At 38.9% G+C, this 19,301-nt stretch overlaps 1 protein-coding gene across 3 annotated transcripts in view; it reads left to right on the top strand.

The window, feature by feature from the left end:
* Positions 1–18,349, top strand: part of ncam1b (neural cell adhesion molecule 1b) — a 105,331-nt gene extending 86,982 nt beyond the window's left edge. For 2 of the 3 annotated variants that reach the window (XM_058414221.1, XM_058414220.1), the window contains 6 exons: positions 4,162–4,286; positions 5,405–5,582; positions 12,051–12,243; positions 15,475–15,579; positions 16,220–16,744; positions 16,882–18,349. In XM_058414221.1, the coding sequence (XP_058270204.1) occupies positions 4,162–4,286; positions 5,405–5,582; positions 12,051–12,243; positions 15,475–15,579; positions 16,220–16,744; positions 16,882–17,002 (1,247 nt within the window). In that variant the 3' untranslated portion in view covers positions 17,003–18,349. The other variant, XM_058414222.1, reaches the window with a different exon arrangement.
* Positions 18,350–19,301: the final 952 nt, after the last annotated feature.

Here is a 19,301-nt window from a genome sequence, read left to right as displayed (position 1 = left end):
TCGAGGCATTAGCTACATAATGCTATATAAGTATTAAATACATGTCACTGCAAATTTTAGTGTTATTGTTGATGTGGTAGCTTAGTGGTTAAGGTGTTGGGTTAATGAGCAGAAGTTTATGAGTTTGAGTACCAGCTCCACAAAGCTGTCCCTGCTGGGCCCCTGAGCAAGGCCTTTAACCCTCAATTGTATAAAATGAGATAAATTGTAAGTCACTCTGGATAAGGGTGTCTGCCAGAAATGTACATATATTATACCCATAATATGATTCACTAAACCTAAACGCAGGTACAGAAATAATCATTTTTTTGGAACTAATACAAATTACTTGTTTACTGTTACAGTTAATCAAAATACAAAAAGTATAACACAGTTTAAAATACTCCAAAAAGTTTTTTGAAAATATAATTTTTTATCATTGCAATTCATGTTAGATTTTTCTTTGCACCTCTGATACCTTCAGAAATTGAGGTATCATTTGGCTGTATGGTGATGTGGTAGCTTAGTGGTTAAGGTGGCCTCAGAAGGTTGTGAGTTTGAATCCCAGGTCCACCAAGCTGCCCCTGTTGGGCCCCTGATCAAGGCCCTTAAGCCCTTAGTTGTATAAAATGAGATAAATTGTAAGTAACTCTGGATAAGGGTGTCTACCAAATGCCAGAAATGTAAGTTAAACAGATTGTTTGAAAATGTACCTTTTTAACATACCTGAACTCGTCTTATTATCTTAGGCTCGTACTGATTCCAATTTTAAGTCAGAATTATGCTTGAATTTTAGTTTTAGTTTTACTTTTCTGGCTTTACCAGGACTATTAACATACACTTCCGCTCAAAAGTTTGGGATCACTTGCATATTTCAGCATGATTTCAGCTATGGAGGAAGACTCCATCAGCTAATCCATCTTGTGGGAGATGCTCCAGGAAGCATGGGGTGAAATCTCATCAGATATACAACATATATATAACAATATCACATGCAATTACCACATTTCATTCTTGCCTCTACATTACATTTCTGGCATTTGGTAAACGCCCTTATCCAGAGCGACTTAGGATTTTATCTTTTATCATTTTATACAACTGAGGGTTAAGGGCTTGCTCAGAGGATCAGCAGTGGCAGACTCACAACCTTCTGGTCATTAGTTCATCAACCTTAACCACTAAGCTACCACATCCGCCAGCCGCTACTTTGGATGTGACGTCATTGATGGAGATCTTCTTTGTGAATCTTATGCAACACTTCCACTATCCACATAATTCATTTTATCAGCTACACATGCATCAGTATTAATTAGTACTAGATATTTAATTTTAGTAAATCGGGGCCTGTTTACACAGTTAGAGCTGAAAGACCAAAGCATTTCGCAAAAATTCACCGTAAATGTTGGTTCACTTACCTCGCAGCTGCAGAATAAACAGGGTTCGTTGCATTATTACTTTTGCAGCGTTGATTTAGTTGAATGTTTATAACTGTGAATGTTATCTGTTACTTCATTGGTTCATCATTAGCTCATAGTCTTGCTAGAAAAGAACTCCAGATGGGACATAGAGTGTGTTTTATGTATTTTGTGTGCACGGACATACAAAATGAGCTACACAACAAGCGATGTGTACAATGTGTGTGTCACAGCTAGGTTTAATCCTGACGTCTTTCCTTCACTTTAACTTCATCTGCAGCGTATACACCAAAGTCTTGAAAGAACAGCTAAGTCTTGAACAAACACGCACTTAATTTTTCATTTGCACTGCAAAATCCCAACCGCCACCGCACTTAACTAACGCGTGCAGTGTTTTATGTAAGTCTGGATAGAGATATATAAATAGCGTGGGCGTTCATTCACACTGGGAGTGTTAATGCTGTAATAATTAATTCAGCACTGCAGGTATTTACTCAACACCAGGGATTATCTTGTAAACAGGAAATACTTGTAAAAGTGCACAAGTCATCAGAAAAGCTACACCTAAAGCGGTATGATTTAACTGCACTAAATGAGATGTTCTGTTCTTTTTTTATTTTTTCACAAGCGTAGCTAATCACTGTGCTAATGTAGCTTAAAGGCCTTCATTTTTCAATGCTGTCTGTTCAGGCATAGTCTTTACACATGAAGCCCCTGCTAATGTTGTTGAATGTCATTCTGTAATGTCCAACCAATGTAGGGAATCAAATTAGCATCCATGGGTCATTAACCTCTAATGGATTATGAAAGATGGTCCGTGAAGGAGAGGTTACGCTGCTTTTTCAATATTACACACAATGCAACGTGTCTCCTTGACATCTACACAAGTACAGCTGAAACAAGTGGTTAAATGGAGGTGTTTTTACCGTTAGCTGGTCGATATGCTCGGCTTCAGAATATTACACATTCATACTTGTATTTTTTATTTTTTTTTGTATTCAGTTCTCCTTTATAGGATAAATAATGTGTGGTTGTTTGGGAACCCTCTTCATCGCTGAATTCTGGCACCAGTTTTGCAGTAAATACAGGTCATTTGTATAAAGATGTCTAAACCTTGCTAGCTACGTCTGATTACACACAGTTAAATGTCGTGTCGCGATAGTTAAGTGCCGTATTAAATCGGATAATTAACTTAATCAATTCGGCTTCTAATCAGATCCTGTCCGTCAAAATGTCTGGGTCAGAATGTAATCTGTGTGATTTTTTTTTGCCCAGACATTACAGAGGTAGCATTTTATATGCAAAAAAACCCCCAGCAAATTTTACTGACCTGTTTGCAGTAGTGTCCAGATATCTGAGAGCACATTGAAAATCTGAGATTATTTATTTATTTTATTTTATTTATTTTTTTCATTTTGAAATCATTTTGAAAAATTTCAAACAAAGTTTAATATTTAAGATTCTATTTCTTCTAAGCTTTTGCTGTGGAAATTTTAAGAAAGATAGCACAAGCTGGCAAGAGTAAAAAGGTACACAATTTATTTGCGCTGTTGCGCAACAGGACCCGGCACTCTCAACGCAAATGAAAAGGAAGGGCCCTGATTTATTTTGTTATATTGATTATTAATAATCTGGATTACAACTCAAAGAAGACAGGATTAAGGAAAGGAAAACATTGTCAATCATTGGCTACATTACATCGCCTTGAGTCCTGCCATCTTGTGTCCATCGCAGTTCTGTCCCTAGAATATTTCTAGTCACAAACAACTTCTAGTCATGCATACAGAAGATCAGAACCGTGCAAACAATTTCTCCATGTAAAATTTTTCATCACACACTACTTCCATTTAAATGTTAGCAAATGGGTGTTATTGACGATATCACAAATACTGTATACCGATCAGGTATAACATTGTGAGCAGTGAGAGGTGAAGTGAATAAGACTGATAATCTCCTCATCATAGCACCTGTTAGTGGGTGGGATATATTAGACAGCAAGTCAACATTTTGTCCTCAAAGTTGATGTTAGAAGCAGGAAAAATGGACAAGCGTAAGGATTTGAGAGAGTTTGACGAAGGGCCAAATTGTGATGGCTAGACCACTGGATCAGAGCATCTCCAAAACTGCAGCTCTTGTGGGGTGTTCCCGGTCTGCAGTGGTCAGTATCTATCAAAAGTGGTCCAAGTAAGGAACAGTGGTGAACCAGAGCCAGGGTCATGGGCAGCCAAGGCTCGATGATGAAAATGAAAAGATGAAAGTTTTTTCTCTCAGACTGATGTCATTAATAGAATTTGTAATGAAAATTGTTTTTTGTTAAATTAGAAAAAAAAAGCTCTCAGATTTCTGGACCTTACTGTATGTAGGGAAAAAAAATCCTTGTTGTGAAAAATTGTCCCCAGGCAGCCACACACACACACACACACACACAGACTATAGGTCTCTGGATGCTTGTAAACAATAGTTCATTCATTATTTCTATTTCTCAGCCAATGTGCTTTATAGCTTTGCTTCTATTGAGCCCAATAACAATTTAATACCCTGAAGTACCCATCAGAGATTTAACAATAAAGATCATCACCACATCATGATCAGAAACAAATATGTAGAAAATAATAAATAATAGCAATGTCGATCATTTAGAACAGTACATTTGTGTGAAATACACAATAATGTACAGAAAAGTGAAATAATGAAAATGAGGATTAGGCAGTGTGTGTGTGTGTGTGTGTGTGTGTGTGTGTGTACTGACTTCTCTTATTGTCTTCAGGGGAACCCAGTCCTCCGAAATTAGAAGGAGCTCTACAGTCCAAAGGCAATACACTCAAGCTCAAGTGGATCAAGCAAGATGACGGTGGCTCGCCCATCACACACTACCTCATCCGGTACAAAGCTGTAAGTATTTACAGATCTTAAAAAGAAGTTCCAGTGTAAGGCTGATCGGATAAACTGTCAGTCATTTTGCCAGTGATTACAATTTTTAGTAATTAAAATGTGGCACCTTATACAGCTATACACCGATCAGGTATAACATTGTGAGCAGTGAGAGGTGAAGTGAATAAAACCGATTATCTCCTCATCATGGCACCTGTTAGTGGGTGGGATATATTAGGCAGCAAGTGAACATTTTGTCCTCAAAGTTGATGTGTTAGAAGCAGGAAAAATGGACAAGCGTAAGGATTTGAGCGAGCTTGGCCAAAAGGGGCAAATTGTGATGGCTGGACGACTGGATCAGAGCATCTCCAAAACTGGTGGGTGCTCCCGGTTTGCAGTGGTCAGTATCTATCAAAAGCATCCTTTATGTCCTGTAAATTGCACATGGAGGCAACTTACTGGACTTAAAAGATCTGCTGCTAACATCTTGGTGCCAGATACCACAGCACACCTTCAGGGATCTAGTGGAGTCCATGCCTCAAAGGGTCAGGGCTGTTTTGGCAGCAAAAGGGGGACCAGCAAAGTATTAGGCAGGTGGTCATAATGCTATGCCTGATCTGTGTACAGTTATAGCTGCAGTTCTGTTTGTATGTTTATTGTTGGTTTATTAAGTCAGCAAGTTGGTTCCTGTTATCTCTGTAAACAGTCGTTCCCTCACCAGATTTTCTTTTCAGTTCAGTTTGTCTTAGTACTGAAGACTTGCTACAGCTTTTTTATGACTTAAAAAGAGTTGACACAGGAAACTCCTTCCAAAAATGCTGAACGAACATCTGATAACAAAAATATTTTCACATGCAATCAGTTTATGTAGCGTGTTCTTGTAGAACTTGTTACTATAGAAAGGATAACAAGGATTAAGGATTCTAAAAGAAACCTTGCGGCCGAAACTGCTGTCCACGTGGCTGCTGTATAATTACTCCTTGAACCACTTTTGAGCAATCAGAATTGAGCCTTTCGTAAAAGTTGATTATGTAATAAAGAGAAATCTGATATATATCTTGTGGTTCAAGCCAATGTTAGTAAATCATCTGCAAGACTTCTGGGTCTGAAAGTTCTCTTATTGATTGTGATTAATGTAGAGAGATGATTTGGCCTGGAAAGAGCTCCGTGTCCCAAGCACAAGTGGAGACACAGTCCTTAGCGACCTGGACTGGAACACAGAGTACGACGTGACGGTGGTGGCCGAGAACCAGCAGGGCAAGTCAAAGCCTGGCTTGCTGAACTTCCGCACATCCTCTGAGCCGTCCGCCACCCCAGGTGAGTTCCTTCTCCTTTTGCACTCTCATTCCTCCCCTCCATCAATCCATCCATCCGTCCATCCATCCCTCGCGCCGACGCATACTGACGCACAACATTAACGGCTGACTCAGAGCTGTTATAGCACCAAGTACATGAATGCAGTGAGAAGTCGCCTTTTTTTTTCACTCATTCTTTGGCCACTTGCACTATGATGCATACTGAGTCATGGCAAGCAACTGTTCATCTGTTAGTTTGATATTTGGGCATATACTTTTAATAAAGCAGGGAACGTCTGCAGAGATAGAATATTTTCTTTCTGTTATGAGACTTCTTCAAACTCAGGAGGGACATATAGGCATTGTTACAGTTTCACAGTGGTTTTCTTCCATTACTGACTCTATTCGCGATGTCCTGCAGCTCTGGCACTATTATAGCTTTCTGAGTCACAGTCTCTGTTGCACCGGTTTGGTCATTTCTCACCAGCCACATTAGGAAAGTAGATCAGTGAATCCCTGCTCCGCTTTGAGTCCAGGTCATTACTGAGAGTCATTTTTGTGTCAAATCGGAGCTTCAAAGCACCATAAAGTGAGCAGTCTTCAGTGAGTTCAGCCTGGTCAGACGAGCGGAGGTCACAGTTGGACTCACTTGACTCATTTCAACCTAATGAGCATCTGGTGCAGTACAGTCCTGAGAGCTTTTCTTATTAACACTCTGGGATAGCTCTGTAGAGGGAGGGAACTTGGATGTACACATTCTGTGGCCCAGCAGGAAGAAAGTGGATGGGATCCAAAGCCTGTTTGTTTCGCTCTTATACCTTTCATGCCTTAGCTGCCGCTTCTCGAGCAGCATGCCAATAAGGCACTCTCACAGCAAAAATATCTGGAGGTGCTTCCACAGGGGTGTCTAAAGAAATGAGATTTCTGAACTGAAACTGTTGTCTGGTCCAAGTATTTCTTTAAGATAAAGCACAGCTTGGAAAAGAAGGCTTGTCGTTAAGAGAAGTTTAGAGTAAGATTTAGAGTGCTTGTCTAATGTACTAAGACATTTTCATTTAACACCAGATCACTCTATGTCCTTCTATCCTCCTGCACTATTGTACAGTATGTGTGTGTGGCAGCCTGGGAAAACCCTTCACATAGTGAAATTCTGACATTTTCATCTATATCAAATTTTGAACGCTGTCGAAATTCTAAGTGAAAAGGAAGAAGGGAACATATCAGACAAGAGTAGATAAAAAATAATACAATTATTTCAGCTTTTTGTACTGCTGTCACCTCTGACATGCTCAGTAGAGATCTAAAGCTCCTTTATTTCCTAAAAGCTGATATGTACAAAGAACTAAGTCTATTAATACATTGATTGTATTTGCATTTCATTTACCTATAGTGAATAATACATTATATGACCATGGAGACAATGTTTACCTTTATACTTACTTTTATCCACAGATACAGCTGTTTGTACATCTGGATTTGTTAAATTGGCTTCTTACTTACCTAATGTAATCTTAGCAGAAAGGTTTAGAATATTTAAAAAAAAAAAAAAAAAAATCACTAGAAGTACACTGTATATAAAAATATATACACTATATAGCCAAAGGTTTCTGGACACTTGACCGTCACAACCTTATGTGGTTCTTCCCCAAACTGTTTGCCACAAAGTTTGAAGCATGCAAATGTGAAGGATGTACATTACACTAGAATTAACCTCACTGGAATTAAGGGTCGCAAATATGTTCCAGTATGACTCCCCTGTGAGGTATAGATTTGCCAAGGTTGGACCAAGTGGTCCTGACCTTAACTCTACTGAACTCCTTTGGGATGAACTGGAACACCGACTGCACCCCAGACCTCCTCACCTGATATCAGTGTCTGACCTCTTGTGGCTAAATGAACACAAATCCCCACAGTGACGCTCCAAAAGCTAGTGGAAATCCTTCTAAGAACAGTGGAGGTTATTTTTTACAGTAAATCACGAATGTGACTTTTTATAGAGCGACCCATTTTTTCACAAATGTTTGTAGAAGCAGTCTGCATGCCTAGGAGCTTGATTTTATACACCTGTGGCCATGGAATTCAGTGATTTGGAGGGGTGTCCCAAAACTTTTGGCAATGTAATGCAAGAAAGCCCCTAGCAGATATGAAGGTGAAGTAGAACACAATTTGCCCTAAATCTGGGCCAAAGCTTGTTTTATTAAGAATTTACCCCTAGCATCCTCCAGTGGGTTTTCCCAGACCGCCACACTTATATGCTTAACAAAAAGGCTTTTGCAAGCACATTATCACAAACCTCTAACCATTTCCATTACTTCCTAAAGTTCTTCTTTCATCTACTGTAGAAATCCTGGACTATAATAACTGGTTACAGCATGCCTACAAAAAGAATCGACCATAGCCTATGCACAATATTATAATTTTTATGCATTACTGCTCCTATACTGTACGTTTCATACATGAACCCATAATTCACTCCAGTAATAAGAATGTCCACAAAAGGGCAAATAAATAGCTGAGTCTTCATTTCTGCTTGTAGTACAAACCCTGTTTCAAACAGGAAGCAGAAGAGAACAAACACATTGGAAAATTGGACTTTGTATTTAACACAAAAACCATTTGTACAGACTCTGATAATCTGTTGAAGCAATGGGTTTTATGCGTAGACAAATTTTTGTGCATTTCATATTGATATAAATTGGCTGAAGCCGCAGCTCTTTTAAACTGATTTGATTATTGAGGATTATTAATATGAATAATGAGACGCGTTGATAATACGAGATAATTTAGAAATGCAATTGACTTCAAACTGTCACAGAATAATTACTGTATTTTTAGCATATATTAGAAGTATTGTCATATTGATATATACACTATATTGCAAAAGTTTTGGGACGTCTGCCTTTACATGCACATGAATGTAATATGGAGTTGACCCACCCATTGCAGTTATAACAGATTCAACTCTTCTGGGAAGGCTTTCCACAAGGTTTAGGAGTGTGTTTATGGGAATTTTTGACCATTCCTCTAGAAGTGCATTTGTGAGGTTGCTGGTTACTGATGTTGGACGAGAAGGTCTGGCTCACAGTCTCCGCTGTAATTCATCCCAAAGGTGTTCTATCAGGTTGAGGTCAGGACTCTGTGCAGGCCAGTCAAGTTCCTCCACACCAAACTCACTCATCCATGTCTTTATGGACCTTGTTTTGTGCACTGGTGTGCAGTCATGTTGGAACAGGAAGGGGTCATCCCCAAACTGTTCCCACAAATCTTGATATTGTCCAAAATGTCTTGGTAAGCTGAAGCATTAAAAGTTCCTTTGACTGGAACTAAGAGGTCAAGCCCAACCCCTGAAAAACAACACCTGAATTCAATGATTTGGAAGGGTGTCCCAAAACTTTTGGCAATATAGTGTATTTCCGGCGATGTGTAAATGACAGGTGTGTTTTGTGTGCCCTGAGTGAAACATGCTTTACAAAACAAGACGTTTTACTGTATAAAATCACAAATGAATGTCTAGGTAAGATTTAAATTTTCAGTCCATTGAATTATTCTGCTTCTGAGTTTTATGAGCAACACTTCATTTAGGATTTCGGTGGAACAGGATCCAGGTGCCGCAGTCATCTGTCATGTCCAGCCCTCTGCTTCCTCTCTAGAGCTCTGTTCCTCACTTGCAGGCCTGGATGAGTTCAACAATGCTGAGCTCACTGTTTTTCTCTCTCTTCTAACCCAGATTTAGCTTTCTTGATTCTCATGTCTTTGCCTTTTGCCTTATGCCTAGTCTTGCATAAGTATGAGTACAGTGGGATGATTTGTTTTGTTAATGCTCATCCCACTTCCTCACTTTCTTCCTTTTCCCTCCTTGAATTATCTTCATTAATAATTTCCTCTGTATTTTACACAATGATGTGAATAAAATCCAGGCCTTTATGTGATGAACACTGCTCGAGAAGCAGCCTGATATCCGATCAGATCCACTTTACTCACACGCTCACTTCATCAGCTTTGAACTTGGATGCTTTGTTGTTGTTTTTTTTCTCCATTCTGCTTTCCACTGTGACACCAGTTCACATTTTTGTTTAATTTTCCAAACTTTATTTCTGTGGTTTTTTGACTGTTATTTCTCTTGTTTCTTCTCTCTTTTCCCCTCCCATTTCCCTCTTCCTTTCTCTGTTTGTCGTGTGTCATTGTGCCTGGTCTTGGATATGGATGGATCATCACATTCCAACACATACAATATATTTTTCTACAATATCCTCCTACCTTTGCTGGGGTTTTTTTTTTTTGTTTTTTCCTCCCATGCAATCTCAATGTATATGCATTTCTGTGTCTCTGACACATTTGTGTGTGTGTGTGTGTGTGTGTTCTTCAGTCACGCTCGGCAGCTCCTCAGTGATGTGCACCTTCTTGCCGATGGTGCTCTCGCTGTTCCTGCTGTCATTGCTTTGATAGTTTTATGAACAAGAGCTGTTTTTATGTTCAGGGCATCCTGACTGGATTATTATTTTGCTAATGATTTGATCTTTTTGCTGATACAACTGAGCCTGAATTGTGGATTAACATAATTAACAAAAGAGACAGCTCAGTTTCCATTGGTCATATCTATTATCTATTATTATAGAGCACATTTGATTTCTTTTTGGCCGAATGCACTGTACAGGGAAGAGGGAAAGCACTAAACTAGGTTTATATGTGACAAATCTGGTTCTGCTTATCTGTACATATTTAACTAATTTTTCTAACTGCTGAAATACTGTATAAACTTGTACATTATCTGATCTTTAAGGAAAGACTTTGTAACGTCGTCGAAATATTTTCTGAGATCTCGCAACTCTGTGAATCTACAGGAGTAACGGCAAAAACAACAACAACAACAAAACCTTGGCATGTACTCTCTAGGCATGTGCATATCTGGACTTATTAAATACTTTTTTTTATATATATATATAAACCGTTTGCCTGCATTATCATTTCCTAATCATTTTGGTGTCATCTTGATAATCTCTTGTTCATTTCGACGGACTTTTTCGTCGCTGTTGTTTTTATTCAAACCTGCAAATGTATTTATGACAGCTGACATCATCGTCATGTTAGTTGTTGCTGATGTTTGCTGGTGAGTACACTGTTTTGTGCTACTAAACGAATATGTGTGCAATATATGTGACAGATTTTTATCTTTCTAATTAGATCATAAGAAAATAAAGGCCTGTCTGCTGCTTCTCTGCTTCAGAATCCTGCTTTGATTGCAAATGGTTTTGTACAGTATTATTATGTCCGTATTTAAAGATCTTTCAAAGCGTCAGGCAAAATTAACAGTAGAAACTTTTCCATATTCGGTTCTACGGAGGGTTATATTACTAGAAAGGCAGCGAAAATTAGAGATGAAAAACAGATGAACCTATACTGACATTTGTTTTCATGTGGGAAGTAAACTAACACAGCCATCTGCCTTAAGGCAAAATTAGACTTAGCTTTGATGAGCGTTCAAAATTCAGTGAAGATGAGTCAGTAGACAGGGAGACTAGTTTGATCTTCAGATGCGTGTTTTGTTTATTTGTGTAACTGAAGATTTTTCAGAACAGCTTGTGCACCAACAGAGGTATAATTTCAGAAAGGCTCAAACTTTCGAAGTATAAGAGCCAGCTGAGTCAGGGAATGCCGTCACCTCTGACCTCGCTGTCTTGTCTCAGGGACACGCTGTACCGAAATCTAATGAATAAGAAATACAGCAACTTCAGAGCATGAATACCTATGAAATCTTACACCGATCAGGCATAACATTATGACCACCTGCCTAATATTGTGTTGGTCCCGCTTTTGCTGCCAAAACAGCCCTGACCCGTCCTGCACTGTGTATTCTGACACCTTTCTATCAGAACCAGCATTAACGTCTTCAGCAATTTGAGCAACAGCAGCTCGTCTGTTGGATCGGATCACACGGGCCAGCCTTCTCTCCCCACGTGCATCAGTGAGCCTTGGCCACCCATGACCTTGTCTCCGGTTCACCACTGTTCCTTCCTTGGACCACTTTTGATAGATACTGACCACTGCAGACCGGGAACACCCCACAAGAGCTGCAGTTTTGGAGATGCTCTGATCCAGTGGTCTAGCCATCACAATTTGGCCCTCTTTGTCAAACTCGCTCAAATCCTTAGGCTTGCCCATTTTTCCTGCTTCTAACACATCAACTTTGAGGACAAAATGTTCACTTGCTGCCTAATATATCCCACCCACTAACAGGTGCCATGATGAGGAGATCATCAGTCTTATTCACTTTACCTGTCACTGCTCAGGATGTTATGCCTGATCGGTGTAAATAAATCTGTCATGATATAAATGTTTTAATTCACTATAAAGTATGCATTGTATATTTTTTTATTTATGGCTTCATAGTAATTGCATTCTTTTGTTTATAAAAGTAAACCTTGAGCCAGTTTCTCTCTCTCTCTCTATCTCTCTCTCTCTCTATCTCTCCTGTGTCTCTGTTTCTCCCCAGACTACGTGGATGGCCCAAGCCTGAGCACAGGGCTGATTGTTGGGATCCTCATCCTGGTGTGTGTGGTCTTGTTGTTGGTCGTCGACGCCACCTGCTGCTTTGTCAACAAGTGCGGCTTGATAATGTGTCTCTGCGGCAAACCCGGGACCGGTCCAAAGAGCAAAGACGCAGAGGCAGGGAAGGCTGCGTTTGTGTAAGGAGATTTATTCATTTCTTTTATTCACCCGGGGCTGTGTTTATGTGTAACGGAAAATGATATAATACAAAGATCAGAGGTGATTTTTTTTTTTGTATGTGTGCCAAGCGTATCTGAGGTAAAATTCAGAGGTAAGCAAAAAAAAAGTGGCCATTTTATTAGCTCAAGTGGTTAATGCTCTGGGTTGTTGTTCGAGAGATCAGGGTTTAAGCCCCAGCACTGCCAAGCTGCCACCGTGAGCCCTATAGCAAGGCTCTCACACCCCTGCTCCATGTGTGCTGCATCATGGCTGACCCTGCGCTTTGACCCCAACCCTCTGAGGATAGGATATAGTAATGTATATGTGACAAATAACTTAACTACCCATTACAGAGAATACATATTTAAGATCCTTAAAATTGTTTTATATATATATATTTACAATGAGTCATGGAGCTAAGCACATAAAAGGACAGTAGTTCATATCCTGAGCAAATGAAGCACTCTTTAGAGTAAGAAGGAAAGAAAGAAAAAGAAAGAAAGAAAGAAATATAGAGAGAGAAAGAAAGAAAACTACAAAGAAACAAAGAGAAAGAAAGAAAGAAAGAAAGAAAGAAAGAAAGAAAAAAAACAAAGCTAGAAAGAAAGAAAGAAAGAAAGAAAGAACAAAGCTACAAAGAAACAAAGAAAAAAGAGAAAGAAATAAAGAAAAAAGAAAGCTACAAAGAGAAAGAAGAAAGAAAGAAAGAAAGAAAGAAAGATGAGAATATTTCCTTAAAAAACAATAATTCACAATATTTACATGGAAAGGATGTGGCTAGGTTTTTTGTGTTTGTGCAGATGGACAGTTTGGCCATTGGGGCCATTTATTTTGTTGTTGGGTTGTTTTATGTTTTGTTCTTTCATTTTTATTCCCTTCTGTCTCACAGGCACTTTGTGATATATCTCACACACACACACACACAATAACAGAACATGTAGCAGACTAGCGTTAGGATCACTCTGCTTTATCTCAAGGAAAATTTCTATTGAATATTATAAAATTTTATATTGAAGATGTTTTACATTATTTTATACCATTTCATTTCCAGCACTTCAATCTCTGACACACACACACACACATATTACAGACAGTACATCATGGACACAACATATTATTACCCCAAACACAAACTTCTGTTTTTTATTTATTATTTATTTTGAATGGCAGCCCCAGTGGTACCTGATGCAATCTGACTAAGCCCTGCATTAATACTGTTTAGCTGCAGAAAATGACCTATCAATCAAGCCAACGCTTTATTAAAGAACTTATTAAGCATATTGCCTTTATATAATTAAAGCACTGTTTACTCTTACAAGTTCCTGTTCGGGAAAAAGGAAAAAATGAAATAGGCTTGTCAGTGACAAATTGTAGAGCAGAAAAAGGCGATAGAGAGTCTGACATAAAGACAGCTGAGGGAGAAAGAGGAGCGGGGAGATATGAGACATTGACAGGCTGTGAAGAAAAGACAGAGCGTGCATTCAATTTCAAATATTTTACGCCCACAGCCTAAAGAGCTTGACATGTTTTTTTTTTTCCTTTCTTTCCATTACCACCCCTAACAGAAAATAAATTATTTCCATCTTCACAAACCATCTTTGTTGTTTACGCTTTATATTTTTCATATGTGGTTTTATATATTGGACCTAATGTCACCCTGTGCTGTAATATTACTAGATGCACTTTCATTTAAGCTATTTCAGACAAATCCCGTGGCCACTATAAAGCAAATTTACAGGCTGAGGTTAGCTCCCAAGTCTGCTACTGACCACATTTCAGCTTTTAACTACATGAACTTAATTAAGTTCTCTAACGCTAACCTAAACTTTAGAGTTTAGTTAACTGATGAGAAGGTTGTGAGTTTGAATCCCATTTCCCCCAAAGCTGCCACTGCTGGGGCCCTGAGCAAGGCCCTTAACCCTCAATTGCTCAGTCATTTAAAATGAGACGAATTGTAAGTGGCTCTGGATAAGGGCGTCTGCTAAATATCAAAAATAAAGTAAATAGTTAGGTGGCAACTTTGGTGCAGTGACTGATTTTTTTGCTAGTACAAAATCAAGCTATTGAAATTCTCACAGGAAAGGATATATGGAAATATCTCAGTCTATTGTGAATCATGTTCACGTAACAGTAATTGCCCTGGCTGACCACTCGCTGTCTGACAGACCTGAGCCTGGTCCCATCAGGTCATCTGCCTCAACATGTTTAAATTAGTTACCTTTATACCACAGCACTGCTGGTTTCTTGAGTCACTTCTGCTCATCATTCATATTCACAGGTTTATATTAATGCACTCTTTGGAATATATTGTTGATATTGTCTGAGAGGAGACTTTTTTGTTTTGTAACATTTTAATATGGAAAGAGTTTGCAGTGACAGCGCAGTAAGAGGTAAAGATGAATCCAGAGCAACTTAATAGGGCCTTGCTCAGGGGTCCAGCTTGGTGGACCTGGGATTTGACCTCACAACCTTCTGGTCACTAGCCCAACACCTTTGGTCACAGATATAGGATACCATCAGCCCAAAAACTGCGTTGGTAGTTTGTTTTTCCTTTTTGATCAACATACAACAATACATAAACAAACAGGATGAATAAGAGCTAGTTTAAGTGCTTCATCCGTCTTTGAAGACGGTCAATGACTTCATTCCATCACCTCGGTGCCAGAACAAAGAAGAGTCTAGATGTATGCCTACCTCTTACCCTGAGAGACGGTGGGTCCAGTTGATGCCATGAGGAGATAAGGAGATAATCAGTGTTTTTCACGTCACCTGTCAGTGCTCAGAATGTTCTACGTGATCGGTGTATGTTGGTTTTATTCTTTGTTGCAGTTTGCCAGTGTGAAAATGTGTTTTTTTTCTATGAGCGACAGTCAAAATCTACTACCATATTTACTCATGAATCTTGCTGTCACATAGCAGAAGGGTCGACTCTCGCCACATTGAAACACCATTGTTTATTGAAGATAAGGGATAGAAGATATATCTCTCTGTATTTCAGCTAATTTATACACATTAACAGTAAAGTGTAGACCTTTTTCTAAGAGCCAACAAAGAGGTGAAATATGTGACCAAAAAAAAAAAGAATTAAAATAATAATCGCAGAAGGAAAAATGCACCAGGAAATAAAGAAAAGTAATTATTGTGTTGATTACATCCCATCAGAAGAGACTTGCTGCTGTGAATGATCCCGCTTCTCTCTCTCCTTACAGGAAGGAGGACTCCAAAGAGACAAGGACTGAGGATGGACTCACAGCCAATCATGATATAGGAGGACACGCTGAACCAAATGAGACCACGCCCTTAACTGAGCCAGAGTAAGTGTGTTCTGTTTGGTGTGATGGACTTTATTATCATAGGGATAATAAAGATAATAACAACCGGCAGTTCATTTCATTTCATTTTATTTTATTTTATTTTATTTTATTTTATTTTATTTTATTTTATTTTATTTTATTAATTGATTTATAATAATAATAATAATAATAATAATAATAATAATATTAAATGGTATGTCTTTGCTTTGTAGCTAAACCTGCTTGCTGAAGCTCTTTGGGAGGGTTGCCAGATTTCATCAAAATTCTTACCCAAGTTACAAGTCATGGAATGTTCAGGCGTAGGAATTGTGTGTTGTTGTTGTTTTTTTTTGTCTTTTTGTAGAAAAAGGAGTACCAGTAGTTGTGCATTGCTAAATTGTTGTATATTTCTGCAAAGCATTATACACAGAACCTGGCAACCCTGATGTGATGCTTCTTCTACAGTCTCTGTTTCTTTTTCTGTTTTTGTTTTCTTATATATTCCTTGCCTTTTTTTTCATTTGTTCTCCCTGTTTAACATACTTCCATTCACTTGGCTTCAGATTGGGTTTATTATATTTACTCATGGTGCTTGAAGTGACTTTATTCATCTCTCTCTGTCTCTCTCTCTCTCTCTCTCTCTCTCTCCCTGCTCTAACAGGCGACAGACAGAAGTCGCGTCTACCGTGGTGGACCTCCCTCTGTCCTTGGCCACCAACTCAGACACAGTCACTGACACATTTGATCTGAGTCAGAGCAGCCCTGTTAGTGAGAGCACCACCCTCACCTCCAGCCTCACAGCTCCTCCCTCTGAGCCCAAATCCACCCCTAAAACCTGCTCCCAGCCCTTAGACACTTCACTCATGTCATCTGATCCTCCCTTAGTCGATCTGGCTGATTCTCAGACCGGTAATCAATCAGCTGGTCCGATTAAATCTGCAGAACTTGACACTCAGGCTTCACCTCCTCTTGCTCTTAGCACAGAGAAAGAAGCCAGAGATCTGGAGGCAGAGCCAATGCTTTTAGAAGAGCCCAGAATGCTTGTCACTAATCCACAGACCAACGGAGCTCCTCCCTCCTCAGAGGGTCTCGAGCTCCAAATAGATGGCGGTGCCTCACTAACAAATTTCCCACAGGATGGCTTACACTCTCTGGCTACAGCTGATCCGTCGGCTCCGCAAAACGAGTACGGCTCTCTCTAAATATTCACTAGACGTCATCTTCTTGTGTTGGTCTGAGTTTTGTCTGTCGTTTTCTCTAACCCCAATGTCCGTTTGACCCCGTTTTTATGCTCTTTTTGTAATGAGTAATTCTCTATAACAGAAAAATCCTAGAGGACGGGGAGATTAGAGCTGAGGAAGACGAGCTGAAGAAGGTCCAGCCGGAAGCACTGGCAGAACCAAATGCGATATCACAAACGAACGCCTCTGAGACTAAGGCATGATCCGGCAAGCCCAAAGACGAAAACGGCAGCGTCACAACGAACACGCAAATGTTCTTTCTACAGTGCCCTTAATGATTTTCTTTTCTGAAACAGAAGCTTGTTACATTTTTAAGACTGAAATTTGGTGTACATTATATATACATATATATATAAATATATATATATATATATATGCCTTTTTTCCATTTTGTGTTCCTTTCTGTTAAATGAAGTAAAACCTCAAAGCTATTTTTGTTGCTCTTTTTCTTGAGTTTGATGCAAATTACAAGTTTAATAGTTATAAAAAAATAAAAAAGAAATGGGTGTTTATGAAAACCAGGCATTTTGCATTCAGGTGAATCACAGCGCTTATTCGCTGATGGTCTAGATTTAATTTTATTTTATTTACATATTTGTTGAAATGGAAATGATTATTCCAATCCAGTCTTCTGAGGGCTACTCTTGTTTACAGTCTGTTTTGTTCTTTTTCTTGTTTGTTAACCAGTGTGTTTGAAAAGTGTAATGTAAAAACCTACTATTCTACCTAAATGCAGTAAAACACAGCGAATGAGTGCTCTTCTAATCACCAGATTCTTTTTTATTTTTTTCCGCATCTTCATGTTTTGTTATTATTGTTATTCTTAATGCTTCTCTGAGAAACTGGGATTTTTTTTATGCTAGTGCAACTTCTGACTTCTGAAATCTGACCATTTTTATACCGTGTACCTCCAGGTGAAACGTTTGTATTACACAGCTGACTGCAAGCTTGTGCACTGTGTTTATGTATTCTGTACGTTTTTTTTTTGTTGTTGTTTTTTTTTTTTGAGAATATCCGCCTAGCTTAATGGTGAAAGGTAGCTGATTTTACTTTGATATAACATTATGTAAATGGATAGCTGACATCTGTCTTTGTAAAGAGGATCGATACCACGCTCCTTACATTTAAAGTGTTCTTGATTCTCCACTATCAATTGCATGAGTGTGCTTGCCCATCACTGATGTTCCAGGAAAAGTGTAGGGCACAGATGGTGGATTTGATCTTCTGTATATGTGCATGCCCAGAGCTGTGTGTAGGTTGATTTTTTGGTGTACAGCGTGCTATATATTTCCATCCAACGGCAGATATCCAGCCTCTGGGATACAAATAACGACAGTGTAAACTATCTGTGCTCAAGATATCTATTTTCTTTTAATATTTTCCCCACTTTCAATATACTCTAACCAAACAGTGTACCTTGCATTTCCGAGAAGGATTCATTTAAGGAAGTAACGTAGGACAGTGAGTAAAACCGTGCTTTATTCTGTTACGCATCAGAAACCTGTTCTAAGTTGTGTTGTTCTAACACATTTTGATTAAACTCATCGAAACGCAAGTCTACTTTCTTTGAATTGTCCCTATTTTCTTTCTGAGACATGTAGGTTTCTGATATCCACGAAAGTGTGTTTCCAGTGTGTAGTCTTGCCCTCTTCAATTTCATGGAAATTTCTCCATCCACCTGCAGGGGACAGTTTGTGAACTGTTCCAGGGATGACCAGCAGATGTCACTAGTATGTCACTTTGTAAAGCCAAAATTGTGTCTCCGGGAGAAGAGGTCTTCTGGGAACTTTTGATAAACTACACATGGTGTGTAAGCAGAGGTTCTCAAACCTTCACCACTTTAACTGGAGAATAAATTCCAGGCTTCCATTCATTATGTTTATTTTAGTAATTCCATAGAGCCTTTAAATCCTTACAGAATACGTTCAAATTGACATTATTTTATAAACCTACTATTTTTTACGTTATTGCATTACAGCATTTAATTGGAACCCGATACACAGACCCCTGGACATGTTACCTGGACCCCATTTTCAGAAGCACTGATGTTAAGCAACAAGTAACACTACTGGAACTCTACATGACATATGAATCTTCATAATTCTCTGTCTTAAATATTTTACTGAATTTCAGCAGAACTGACAAACAGATCAGTGCGACTTATGTAGCTATGACACCAAAAAAAGCTTAGAAAATCCACTGTCTCTACATAAGTCATAGATCTTCTCAAATAGTCTATTTCTCATGAGCTATGTAGCATGATGTGCTGTCTGTGATCAGTGAACTGAGGCGTGGGATTGTCTTCTCCGAAATGAACAAAAAGAAAATAGGTCTGCTGGGTGTTTTCTTCTGCATCAGAGATTTTGGGCTGAGAGGGTTGAAGAGGCCACTGCTATCTGCCAACTAGGATACACACACACAGGATCTAGAGACCTCTAAAGCTTCTCTGACCTTAAAGAACCACCAAATACACTGCAGCCTGTAAGACATTTCCAAAAACTA

The sequence above is a fragment of the Hemibagrus wyckioides genome, linkage group LG17, assembly GCF_019097595.1.
Source record: "Hemibagrus wyckioides isolate EC202008001 linkage group LG17, SWU_Hwy_1.0, whole genome shotgun sequence".
Classification (NCBI taxonomy): Eukaryota; Metazoa; Chordata; class Actinopteri; order Siluriformes; family Bagridae; genus Hemibagrus; species Hemibagrus wyckioides.
The sequence above is the reverse complement of the archived record's forward strand: the minus strand, read 5'-3'. Positions and strand labels throughout refer to the sequence as shown.